Source organism: Cupressus sempervirens, chromosome 8 (assembly GCF_028749045.1).
Source record: "Cupressus sempervirens isolate cs-2001-9-10 chromosome 8, ASM2874904v1, whole genome shotgun sequence".
Lineage (NCBI taxonomy): Eukaryota > Viridiplantae > Streptophyta > Pinopsida > Cupressales > Cupressaceae > Cupressus > Cupressus sempervirens.
Window position 1 is genome coordinate 391,817,209 of NC_143125.1, and position 12,517 is coordinate 391,829,725.

A 12,517-nucleotide genomic window follows, 5' to 3' on the forward strand; every position below is an offset into this window, starting at 1 on the left:
GAAAAATAAAATTGGAAGTACAATAAGGTGGTTAAAAAAACCAAGTAAAACCCTATAAAAAGAGGTTGGGGCTCTCAGTTGTGCATGTTGAGATTGTTATGTATGATATTTATATCTATGGAAACCTAGTGGAGTTTGGAGTTAGACTTGGTTCAACTTAAGGTTTGTGAGAACAAAACCACTTACAAGAAACAAACTCTACATTTTTTTAAAGGCAATCTAAAGAATATCTTGGTGATTTCATCATAGAGGACATAGTTGAACATACTTGCAAGGTTTATTTCAATTTTTGTAAAACAATTCTTGCATATTAGTTTGTTAAAGGATGAATGAAGAAGAACAAAAGAAAGTGTTTGTTGTTCATTCTTGTTTGTTGTTGACTCTACATTGCTAATAGGGATGTGAGCTTTCTAGAGCTAATCAGCTAGGGCTTTGGTTTCTTCAACATTTTGGGGTTAGAGTGGGAAGCTACATTGCTATAATTTTCTTTATCATTGCTAGAGTTTTCAAGAGTTTGGTATTCATTTTGGGAGCAACAATTTGCAAATTTTCTTGAATAACTCAAGCTATTTCAATGATGCAATTTATGGGTATATTTGAATTAGACATCCCATGCTATTTGATAATTTGGGTTGTCCTCACTTTTGGCAAAATGTGTATTTTCAAATAAAAATAGAAACATGGAATTTTTAACTTCATAGATTTCTACATATTTTTAGTTTTCTAAGTTGTTAAATTGTCATAGGTTACTTTATTATATACACTTTGTTTATTATTTCAAAATCATTGCGAAACCAAAACAAACAACAATTAAAACAAAGGGCAAAACATCAACAAATCATATTGTAGTAGTATAAGAGCTCAAATTTTCCTGTCATCCTGTTGTGTGAATTCAAAAAGTTATTTTTAGATTTTACATGACATATTAGAGTTAGTAAAAGCAATTTATAAGACATGTTGCAAATGTAATTTGGAATAAGAGAAAGGAAAAATAAGCCCATCACTCTTATCCATTAGATAAATGTGTGATTGTTGTAAAGAAATCACCTCATGATTTGTTGCAAATTTGTCTTGATCCTAAAGCAACCACTTTGAGTAAACAAAGGCGGTTTAAAGACAAACAAATGGTGAAATAAAGCTATTGGTTATCCTTTTTGTAATGGAGATTGCATGAATCTTAGCAGCTTGGGAACCTTATGAAGATAACACAATAAAGGAGGTACTTCAAGTAAGCATTGATAGTTCCAAAGATGTTGGGGACTATAGGAGTCATTATTTCTCTAAAAGGGTTGTACCAAAAATATTTGCAAAAATCATGACAATTATTTTAGCTAGACTTGGGATTACTATTAGAATTTTTGAATGTTTTCTTTATTGCTCAAGATAGCTTCTCGTATTTTAGCAATCTAATATTAGAACTTGTTTTTATGTTCCTATATTGTAGCAGTCTAATATTTAGATACTTGCTATTTTGTAAATATCTAGTGTTGTATATACGAGCATGTTAATCATTGTAAATATCAAGCAATTCATTAAAATCTATCTGCTCTTGCATCTACTACTTTATGGTATCAACTCAATTACTTCAATTTTTTTCAATTTCTTTTGAAATTATTCGCTCTAAATTTTCAAAATTATTTCAGAGTTTTTTTTTTCTACAACCCGCCTAGGGTTTCCACCTTGTTATTTCTGAATGTCAATTAGGTTTCATCTTTTGAGGATCTGCAAATCACGAGCTGGGCATAACTCCAAATCGTGTCTACACAACTCGGGTGCATTTTTGGTCGCTTCTTATCTGCAAACCAAGGTTTCTCTCTTATGTAAATGCTTGGACCTGGCAACATCTGCTATTCATGATCATTTCTAGCAAAATCACGACTTAAAACTTTTGGTTTTCTTTGCATAACTCGTGTTTTTTCTTCACACAACTCTACCCTTTTTTAAATGCCTGTGATTGCACATTATGCCATTTTTCAGAGTCAACACAATAATCTTCCATCCCACATATGCCTATAACTGCAATCTGTGACAAAAATCGACAATTTTTTTCTAAGAAATCGCCATTTTTTTGCAATTTTCTTATTCCATCATTGTCGAATAGGGTTTTCTTCGAAACCCTAAATTTGAGCTTGGAAAAATATTTTGATTTCATATTCTTGGTGGGTTTTTCGAGATCTTGTATGGGTCTTTGTCAATTTTTCTAGGTACCTCATTTTTTGTGCCTTAATTTTTGAGCCAACAGATTTGAAATTTGACTTCAAATTCTTTTTGGGTTTTTGTCAACTCTTCTAGGCACTTGTTAGATCTTTCTAGGTCAGCCAAGAATTTGCTTTGAAATACGTGCCTGTTGAACTTTATTTTTTTGAACTATGTACTTGATTCTATTTAACACTATTCAATTTTTTTTTGCAAGTGGCCTCTTTGACCAACTTCTTGTTAAAGGGCAGTCAGTGATTTAATGGCAATAATTATAATAGCTGGAAGTAATGTAAGTCGACTATATTTGAGTATCGCCTCCTCGATAAACTGGTTTTGGACAAAGAAACTCTTCCTACCACAATTGGAGTTGATCAAGACAAGTTTGATGATTCTAACAGTGAAGTTGTCATGCTTCTAAAGTTGTCTGTTACAGATGACCAATTGCCTTAGATTCCCTTAGGGAAGACAACCTCAAATATTTGGAAGCACTTGAAGGAGCTACATGAGACCTTTGATAAAAGACGAGCATTCTTCTTGGAAAATTAGTTGTTCTCTATCATGATGGATGGCAATGTCTTACAGGAGCATCTCACAAAGATTAAGGACATTCGAGATCAAATGAGGGTATTGGTTGGAAAATGGAGGAAGAAGATACCGTAGTCATCACTCTCAAGAGTCTACCACAATCCTATGAGCACTTTGTTGAGACTCTCAACATTACGTCTACGAATGTTGCTCTGATGTTTCCTTATTTATGCAACAAATTCTTACAAGAGGATCACTAGAAGCAACAGTTTGCTAGCTGTGCTTCCTCGTCCTCTTTAGAACAAGCTTATGCAGCTACATTTCAACCATCTTAGTACTCACAACAAGGAGGTTCACATCAACCTTCAGGCAACCCTCAACAAAAGAAAGTGCAGTGTCACTACTGTCGCAAGTACAACCATATGAAGAAAGATTGTCGTCAAAGAATCACTTCTAAACAAAGGAAGCAGGGAGGGTCACATCAGCAAGAAAATGTTGTTGAGCACTCTAAGCAGAAAGAGTCTGTTTTTTACGCTTTTATGGATAAAAGCTTGTCATATCTAGCTAGGTCTTCTGCTTGGTATATCAATTATGTTGCTTCACATTACTTTTCTCATTGGTGTGATTGGTTTACATATTTCTCTTCATTCAGTGATTCAATTGTGTTTGGCAGAGGAGAGGAATACAAAATTGTTGGCTAAGGAAATGTTCAGATATAGTCAGGTGGGAGGAAGCTCCTCCTCAACATGTGCTATGTTCCCAGTATGACACTCAGTTTTCTTTCTATGAGTCAGATCATGAGGAATTCCTCTCAATTGGATGTGGTGTTTAGTACTAAAAAATGTTCGTTATTGACCGAGTGACTCATCGTACTATTGCTACTTGTCTAGAAGATCATGGCCTATATTGGCTTACTGACACTAGTGATTCCCTTGAGATAGCTATAGCAGCTCATACTTCATCTCTCATCACTTTGTGGCATCAACGATATGGACATCTCAACATCGAGTACCTGTCTCAGATGTCCCAGGAGGGACTTGTTTCTGGCCTACCTGATATTCAAACACAACATCATGGAGTGTGCAACGATTGTCAAGTTGGCAAACAACATCAGACTCTGTTCAATGATGGAGATTTTTGGCATGCATCTAAAGTACTTCATTTATTTCATGCTGACATTTGAAGCCCTATGAATACATCTTCAATTATTAGTTGCAAATACTTTATGCTCATTGTTGATGATTTTAGTAGAAAGATGTGGGTATACTTTCTTAGACAAAAAATAGATGCATTTAGTACCTTTCAGAAGTTTAAATCTTTGGTTGAAAAAGAGTTCGATTGTAGTATCAATTCTCTTAGAACAAATAATGGTGGAGAATTTTGTTCCACTACATTCTTCGACTTCTATGCTACCCATGGCATCAAACGCCAGTTCACTACACCTCACACTCCTTAGCAAAATAGTGTTATTGGGCATCGCAATCATACGATTGTTGAGATGGCTCGTTCTATGTTACAATGCAAAACCGTTCCTAATAAGTATTGGGTAGAAGCAGTGTTTACTATTGTCTACCTCCAAAATCATTCTCCTACTCATGATGTTAAAGGAAAGACTCCAGAAGAGGTTTGGTTAGTCGTAAGCCCAACATTATTCATTTGAAGACTTTTGACTCTCTTGCATATGTCTAGATTCCTGATGCTAAGCACTTGAAGTTGAATTCCAAGAGTTAGAGACTCATGCTGACAAGGTACAATGACAATTATACAGCCTACAAATTGATAGATGTCGACACTAATTGTCTTATCTTCAGTCGTGATGCTTTCTTTGATGAATCTCAAGGATCTTTTCTTTCTTCTCTTGCACAGTGTTCTGAGGATCAGCCTCACAGTGTTCCTCTTCCTCTAGCTTCACCTGATGGGAGAGATGATGCAGATGATGCTTGTTGTGAGGCTCCTATTGCTAATCCCATTGAGGCTCTGGAACATAATCCTCTTCATGCTCCTATTGCTGCTCCTAATCCTCTTCCAGCCCCTCTAGACATTAGCTCCTCCACTCTTTGGCCTAAATGGTCTGCTAAAACTATTAGTGATCTTTGGGATGATGAGTTCATTGAGGGTAGAGCTTCTAGAAATAAGAGCAAACAATAGCCTATAGTTAATTTTGTTCTTATGGCTAACATTCATAGTGTCTATGAGCCCGAGACTTATTTTGAGGCTAAAGGTATCCCTGAGTGGGAATATGCTATGAATGTAGAGTTCCAAAGTCTTTGGGAAAATCACACCAAGGTCCTCTCCAATCTTCCTTCAAGAAAGAAGCCCATTAGTTGCAAATGGGTGTACAAGGTGAAATACATAGTTGATGGAACCTTAGACAAACATAAAGCTCATCTTGTTGCTCGTGGGTTCTCACATAAACAAGGCATTAACTATGAGGAGACCTTTGCTCCTATAGCCAAAATGAGTACCGTATGGCTTGTCCTTGCTTTAGTAACTCAATTTGGTTGGAAAGTTCATCAGATGGACGTTAAGAGTGCTTTTTTGAATGGTGACTTGCAGGAAGAGGTCTACATGATGCAACCACCTAGATTTAAGGTTGTTGGTTAGGAACACAAAGTTTGTAAACTTGTCAAAGCTCTCTATGGTCTGAAACAAGCCCCTCAGGCTTGGTACATGAAGATTGATAAATACTTTACCGATCAGGGTTTTTAGCAGAGTCCATCGGATTCAAATTTGTATATCAAACATATAGGTGATGATATATTGTTTATACCTATTTATGTGGATGATTTGATCATTACTGGCAGTTCAGAACATTTGATCACTGAAATCAAATAGGATTTGTGTCACACCTTTGATATGACAGATTTTGGACTCTTGCATTATAGTCTCAAAGTTGAGCTTTGGCAAACTTAGCACAATATCTTCCTTTCTCAGTCCAAGTATGCCATAAATCTTGTGGCTAGGTTCAGAATGCAAGATTGCAAACCTGCCTCCTCTCCTATGGAATTCGGGCTCAAATTGTTAGCTCACTCTGTTTCACATGTTGCGGATGAATCTTTGATTAAACAACTAGTAGGCAGTGTTGTTTATCTTACTACAACTAGACCTGATATTAGCTTTGCAATAAGCTACATATCCCACTTTATGATAGCTCTCAAGGTTGATCATTGGACAGCAACACAGTGTGTCTTGCGCTATGTAAGCGAGCGATACTTCTAATTATGACCTTCTGTACACTCGAACTCTTGACCCTACACTATGTGGCTACACAGATTCAAAATGGGTCAATTATGTTGATGATCGTAAGTCTACTATTGGATATGTGTTTGATTTGGGATCTGGTGTTGTCACCTGGATGAGTAAGAAGCAACAGGTGGTGGCTCTATCTTCGACTGAAGTGGAGTATTGGGGAGGAGTTAAGGCAACTTGTGAGACAGTTTGGCTTCGGTGTATGCTTGTGGATATGCATGTTCCTCCGAATTAACCAACTCCCATATTCTGTGATATCAGAGTGTGCTTAAATTGGTAGAGGATCTGGTCTTCCATGAAAGAACCAAGCATGTCGAAACTCATTGTCATTACATTCGTCAGCTAGTTGAAGACAAATCCGTCCAATTTTTGTATGTTCCTACATTGGAGTAGCCCACAGATATCTTCACCAAGTCCCTCCCTTCTTATAAATTTGTAAAATTCAGGGAAACTATTGGTGTTGTTGATAGATTGAGCATTATGGAAGGGTGTTAGAATATTTTGAATGTTACCTTTAATGCTCAAGATAGCTTCCCATATTTTAGCAATCTAATATTAGATACTTGCTATTATGTTCCTATATTGTAGCATTCTAATATTAGATACTTGATATTTTGTAAATACATGGTTTTGTATAAATAAGTGCATTGCTCATTGTAAACATTGAGCAATTCATTGAATTCTATCTACTCTTGTGTCTACTATTTTAATTACATGATTTTATTACATAGATGTTTCAACATTTTTTGGTCACAATTAAGAAAGAAAATGATCAATATGTTATCGCAATCACTGAGACTATTATGGTCATGTCAATTAATGAGAGTGATGTTTACAACCCCTTATACATACATTGTTAGCTATTTCAAGGAAAAACAAGATGTTCCTAAATCTTCTTATGAGCCAGTAAAAAATGTGAGGGAAAATTGAAAACCTTCGTGGATATTGAGGATGCGAGATAATGCCATCGAGCATAAAGACCTTGACGATTCATTGGTTGTGTGCAACTACTAAGCAAGAGGAAGCATGTAATGGTAGTGTCATAATAACACTATTTGATCCAATTTCAAATTTAACTAGTGATTTTTCTAACATTAATGATTTTCGTTATGTATCGTGTGATGAGTTCACCAATATCCTTGTTGATGAAAGGCACAATGAAAACAAATTTTCAAAAGGGGATAAAAAGATCAAATGTGGTGATGATTTGAAATGAGCATTGAATGATGGACATGTTAAAAGCATGTATGATGATGTTTCTCTAATGAGATTTGGATGATGAGCGAGTTGAGAACAATTATGGTGTTCTCCAATTAACTTATGATGATGATTCTATATCTTATTCTAGTAATGATGCTTATGATGACTTAAGTACATATAATTTGGGGGCTAATTTATCCACAAGGTAAAAGCAACCATGAAGAATATAGTGAAAACAAATTTTCTAAACAAAAAATCAGAGTTTTAGCACTTGGGTCTAGTTGTGAAAACATTTAAACATGATGACAATCTAGCATAGGAAGAATTTTTGTTTGATCTTGATAAAGTTATGGTCTTACACAGTTTGCATGGAGGATGCCCTTAATGTTGTTGATAAAATCAAATTATCATTGCTTGTAGCTTATCTTAGGCACCTTGTTGATTTGGATCAACAATTTTCTACTGAGAATGATAAGGGAGACATTCAAGTGAATTGTGATAGTTATGGAGTTACTATTGATAGTTATAACAATTCTGATTTTAGTATTCATTTCAACATCAATTCCTTTTTTTTGCCCATACATAATTAAAAGGATCAATTTGTGGTTTTGATAACCCTTTGTTTGAGATGGTAATGATATGACATGTGACAATTCAATTTTTGAAGTGGAAAATGGAACAAGTCTCATTTGTAGTGCTCAACTTGGTGAATGAAGTATGGAATGGGATCTAAAAGAGGATTCAAAATCTTAGAGAATAGTTTTCAACCTATTGGAAGCCTCAAGGTAGACATGCCACTAGATATGGAATGCACATAAGGAGAAATAAACATTGAATTTAGAGTGATATGGCACTAGGAGGCATCATCAATTCTTATTACATAAGAAATTGGAAGGTAGCTTGGTTATGCAATTTGTCAATTTTAGTTGAATTATTCTTTCCTTGGGAAGTAGGAGAAATTTTCCACAAGTCAAATTGTGGTATTGCTATTAGAAATCAATAGTGTAGTTTTTGAGTCAAACTCATTGACCCATGCTTCATGAGTAGTGGTTTGAAAGAACACATCTCTTATGAGAATGAATGGAACACTTGACACTCATTGCATCTAGGTAATGCTCACAAAGGTGAAGTACCAAAACTTCACAAGTGGTCACCCATCCCAATACTACTCCAGCTTAGATGCACACAATGCCCAAGATACACCAATACTTTGAAATCGAGCAAAATCCAACAAGAACCAAACATCCACATTTTCAACTAAAAAACACACTTTGAGATCGTGATATAAAATACTTCAAGATGTCCTTTAATCATTCAAACTTCACAAACCTACTCTTTGTAATAGAGGCTACTAGCACATAAGCTAAGTTAAATAAAACAACGCAATAAACAAATATTGGATGACACACAAAATGAGGCAACACCAAAAACTAACAAATTCAAACATCTTGGACTTTAATGGAATAAAAAATATACTCAAACTCTCAAATATCCAACAAACATCCCATTCTAGGAATACACGCAAAATTTGACAAAATAACTAGGTAAAAACACTCATTTTCCAATCAAGAATTCACATAAATACTCGAGTCTGTCTAACTGGGTCATGTGATTGCATAAAAAAAGAGGGGAACACTAGTTCTCAACCTCCAATCATTTAGCAATAAAAAAGAAGAGATAATCAAAAGGAGGAAGCCCTACCTCAAGCCAAAGCTCCAAAACTAAGATAGATGAGAACAAAATAAAGGAAGCATCCAATGGGCTGAAAATTGCAGTGGGATGAAGAATTGTGCCACAATTCCAACAAGTCGCTCCTCACGAAAAATCCAGCAAGCCAATCTCCCACAATGAGTACTTTACTCAATTTCTCCAAAGGGGTTCAGAGAGCAAATTTTTTATTGTTAAACATAAAAATGAGAAGTGAAGTGTTAAAACTCACCTTTTGCCTAATTCAAGCACTTTTATCAAAGTGACTTATAAATTAGAATATTAAATCATTTTATAGACTAATTGGCCCATTTCCCAAATTAAATAAATCAATTATAGACATTTGGAATTCAACTACAAAAAATTAGTCCATAAATAAAAGAAATTAGATCAAATCAATAAAATCCCTTAAATCAATTAAATCAACATTTTTGGTGACAACTATTGAACCCTAAACGCACAGACACACTCACGGGTCTAATCACATAATGCATTACAAATTCAGATTTACTAATCTCTAGAGGATTAATAATAACAAACATATGCATGTCATCCATACAAGAACAACATTGGCTTAACATAAATAATCAAAGTCACTAGTCTCCTAGTGCCCATTGTTGGGGATATAAGTATACATTTGAATCCTCAATTCAGAGTGAATATACTTGGTACCTATTCAATAAATAAAAAACATCAAGTGTCGATGCTCAAGGTATAAATAGTTGAAGCCCAAACAAGCAAAAGTCACAAGAAGAAGAAAACGAGACACCGTGTAGATCTTACAAGTGACTACGACTCCATTCCAACTTCATACTAGCACCAATAGGTAATCCTCACATAGCACTAGTTCGGTAAAACATAACAACATATAATTACATGATATTGCATTAAAAAATTTAAATAATCATTTCTAGTCTTTTAAGCATGCATTTCAATTGAAATTAAAGGACAAATATCCACAGCATAGAGGCACAATAACTATAATCCAAATGAACATCTTCCATATGCAAATATAATCCATAATCCCAAACTCAAATATCGATAAATCATTTTCTTGTTATTCTAAGCATATAACAATGAAATTAACTAGATTACTTAATGACATATACAACATAATGCTTTACAAAATCCCAAACAGTTATCACAAAGAAACATCAATAGTCTCAAATGCAAGGTACACCAAATAACGCTAGGCGCCATCATATAGATACAATTAAAATACTACTAATAGCTAAATCAGCCATAAAGGTCAAAACTGTTGCAGGTACAAGAATCATGTGCAATAGTCCAATGCATCACACAGGCAACCAATGCATCACATAGGCAACCACTATTCATATCTCAAGGGTACTCACGGAATAATATTGTGATACCATACCAATCTGGGTAACTATTAGCATAGACCTCAATGAAACCATTGAATACATCATAAGTCTAATAAGTTGGACATAAATCATAATTAGTCTGCTAATATAACATCATTCAAATCACCCCAAGGGTGTAGACTACCCATGGGTCCCAACATAATCACTTTGAAAGCAAGAACATCAAGGTCACATCCATCAGGATGGCATAAAAAAATCAAATGTGAGAGGCACTACATGCATATTAGCCTAAGTTCAAAATTATTGGAAAAAAATACTATTTTTTAGCACTAATGGTTTAAGAAAACACCAATGGTACAAGAATCTAAAGTATAAAATTATGTAATTTTTATATAATACATACCATTATCATATATTTTCAGCTACAAAAAATAAAAAATATATTGCAAATGAGATAATCTGAGGTTCTACAATGCTGCAATCTGAATATAGGTCTACCAATCCAACCCAAGGCACTTTTAAGTCATGGATTCAACTCTCTTGTGACATAAATTAATCATAAAACAAACATGATTATGAAAGGAAAGAATAGGGAAGACGTTGCAATTGATAAAAAGGCCTTCAACTATACTTGTTCACGTCATGTTTGCTATCTTTTTAGATTTCCTTCATTCTCACATAATTCATAATTCAATTAATTTAATGACTTATGTATTGGGTCCATATATAATGAAGGAAATTGGAAAATATATACTTGATTGTACAAGAGGAGGAAATGAATATCTTCCATATCTGGTCTTAGCATAAGGAGTAATACAATTTGACACATGGTGCAGCTTACATAGACGGATTGTCATTAGCATAAGCAGGTCTTGCATTCAACAGAGGTTGGAGAGCTTTGACGACGATACTCATGTTTGGGCGAAAATCAGCTTCATACTGGACACATAAGGCAGCAACAGCAGCCATCTGTTTGAAATGTGCAGTACAGAAAGGTAAAAAGTTGATAATTTACCAATTCTAATCTGTAAGCTTTACATGAGAGACAATGAATGAAAGAGAGAAGTTAACATAACTAAGAAACTACCATTCAATTTATGATTCTAGCACAAATGTGGGAAATGTTCTAGTTTTCCACTTATAAGGGACCAATCTTTGGTATGATAGTGTATATATTAAAAGTCAACACACATTTAACTGTGAAAGCAGTACATATAAACTTCAAAGACGTTTTCTCTAGGTCATTCTCAACAAATGAATAATGAGTCAGGCAGAAGAAATGGCACAAGGATTTTCGCTTCCAAAATCAAATTTCATCTAGAAGCATATAACAGAATTTAATAACAGCCGAGAGAAAAAATCGAAGTCAAATGTAAAATCCCACAAATTATGATAATTACGCTAGCAAGTTGCACCTGCAGTCTCAGCTTAAGGCACATCTGACTGGTTGTTAAACAAGAAGGTAATTGATAGGTGCATTGATATGAGAAATTTAAATCTAAATTAAATATACAGGTTACAAATGCCCCAATGCACACAATTACCTAGCTAATAACAACCATCAGCTCTGGTCAAGATCTACCTGTGATACAACTGACAGACTATAGATGGTGAAGAAAAACGACAAATATGCAAGTTTAAATATTTAAGGTTAGGAATTAGGAAAATTCAAGGCTTGAGGGAGATTAAAGAAAGAAAGCAGCCTCTTTAGAATAGCAACGGCAGGAATAAAACCTTCAGTCTGAAAACTTGCTATAAATGCTCTGACTTGAGTATTTTTGTTTCGTACCATACATTATGCAATAGGAATGAAGTTTTCTATTACACAATAAAATCAATCTTAAAAGGTACCATGCAACTACACACACATAGGTATATGGATATGTATCTGCATGTGTGTGTATATATATGTTTTTGTGGTATATATAAACAGCTTTTGGAAAAAATAACTTTTGCATTGTGTTAAAATGAGAAAAACATAAATCATAACAATAAGTGGAAATAAAACTAGAAAAAAACTGAAACACTTCACATTAAACAAAGTACCAACACAAGGAAACAGATTACTGAAATTATCACTAAGACTTAGGCTATTGTCAGGCTTCATAGAAAGTAAGAGAAATCAAAAGCCCTGTGCTACTTCTAACCTTGGCAACTGCTTTAGGTGGATAATCTCCTTTCAAACTTGGATCCACACATTGCTTCACTTTGTCCTCACTAAGTCTTGGAGTCGCCTGCAAAAATATAACAAGAGATTTCAGTGAGTCCTATACTTTGCGTGGTCTCCTTGTTGAGACTAGTTTTGTCTCGTC

General features: G+C 34.6%; 1 protein-coding gene across 25 annotated transcripts in view; it reads right to left on the reverse strand.

Moving 5' to 3' along the window:
* Window positions 1-10,628: 10,628 nt before the first annotated feature.
* LOC149542936 (pto-interacting protein 1-like) overlaps window positions 10,629-12,517 on the reverse strand; it is a 206,594-nt gene continuing 204,705 nt past the window's right edge. For all 25 annotated transcript variants that reach the window (XM_089797866.1, XM_089797862.1, XM_089797850.1 and 22 more), the window contains 2 exons: window positions 12,353-12,439; window positions 10,629-11,174 (listed from right to left, as the gene is read on the reverse strand). In XM_089797866.1, the coding sequence (XP_089653992.1) occupies window positions 11,043-11,174; window positions 12,353-12,439 (219 nt within the window). In that variant the 3' untranslated portion in view covers window positions 10,629-11,042. The remainder of the gene's footprint in view (window positions 11,175-12,352; window positions 12,440-12,517) is intronic.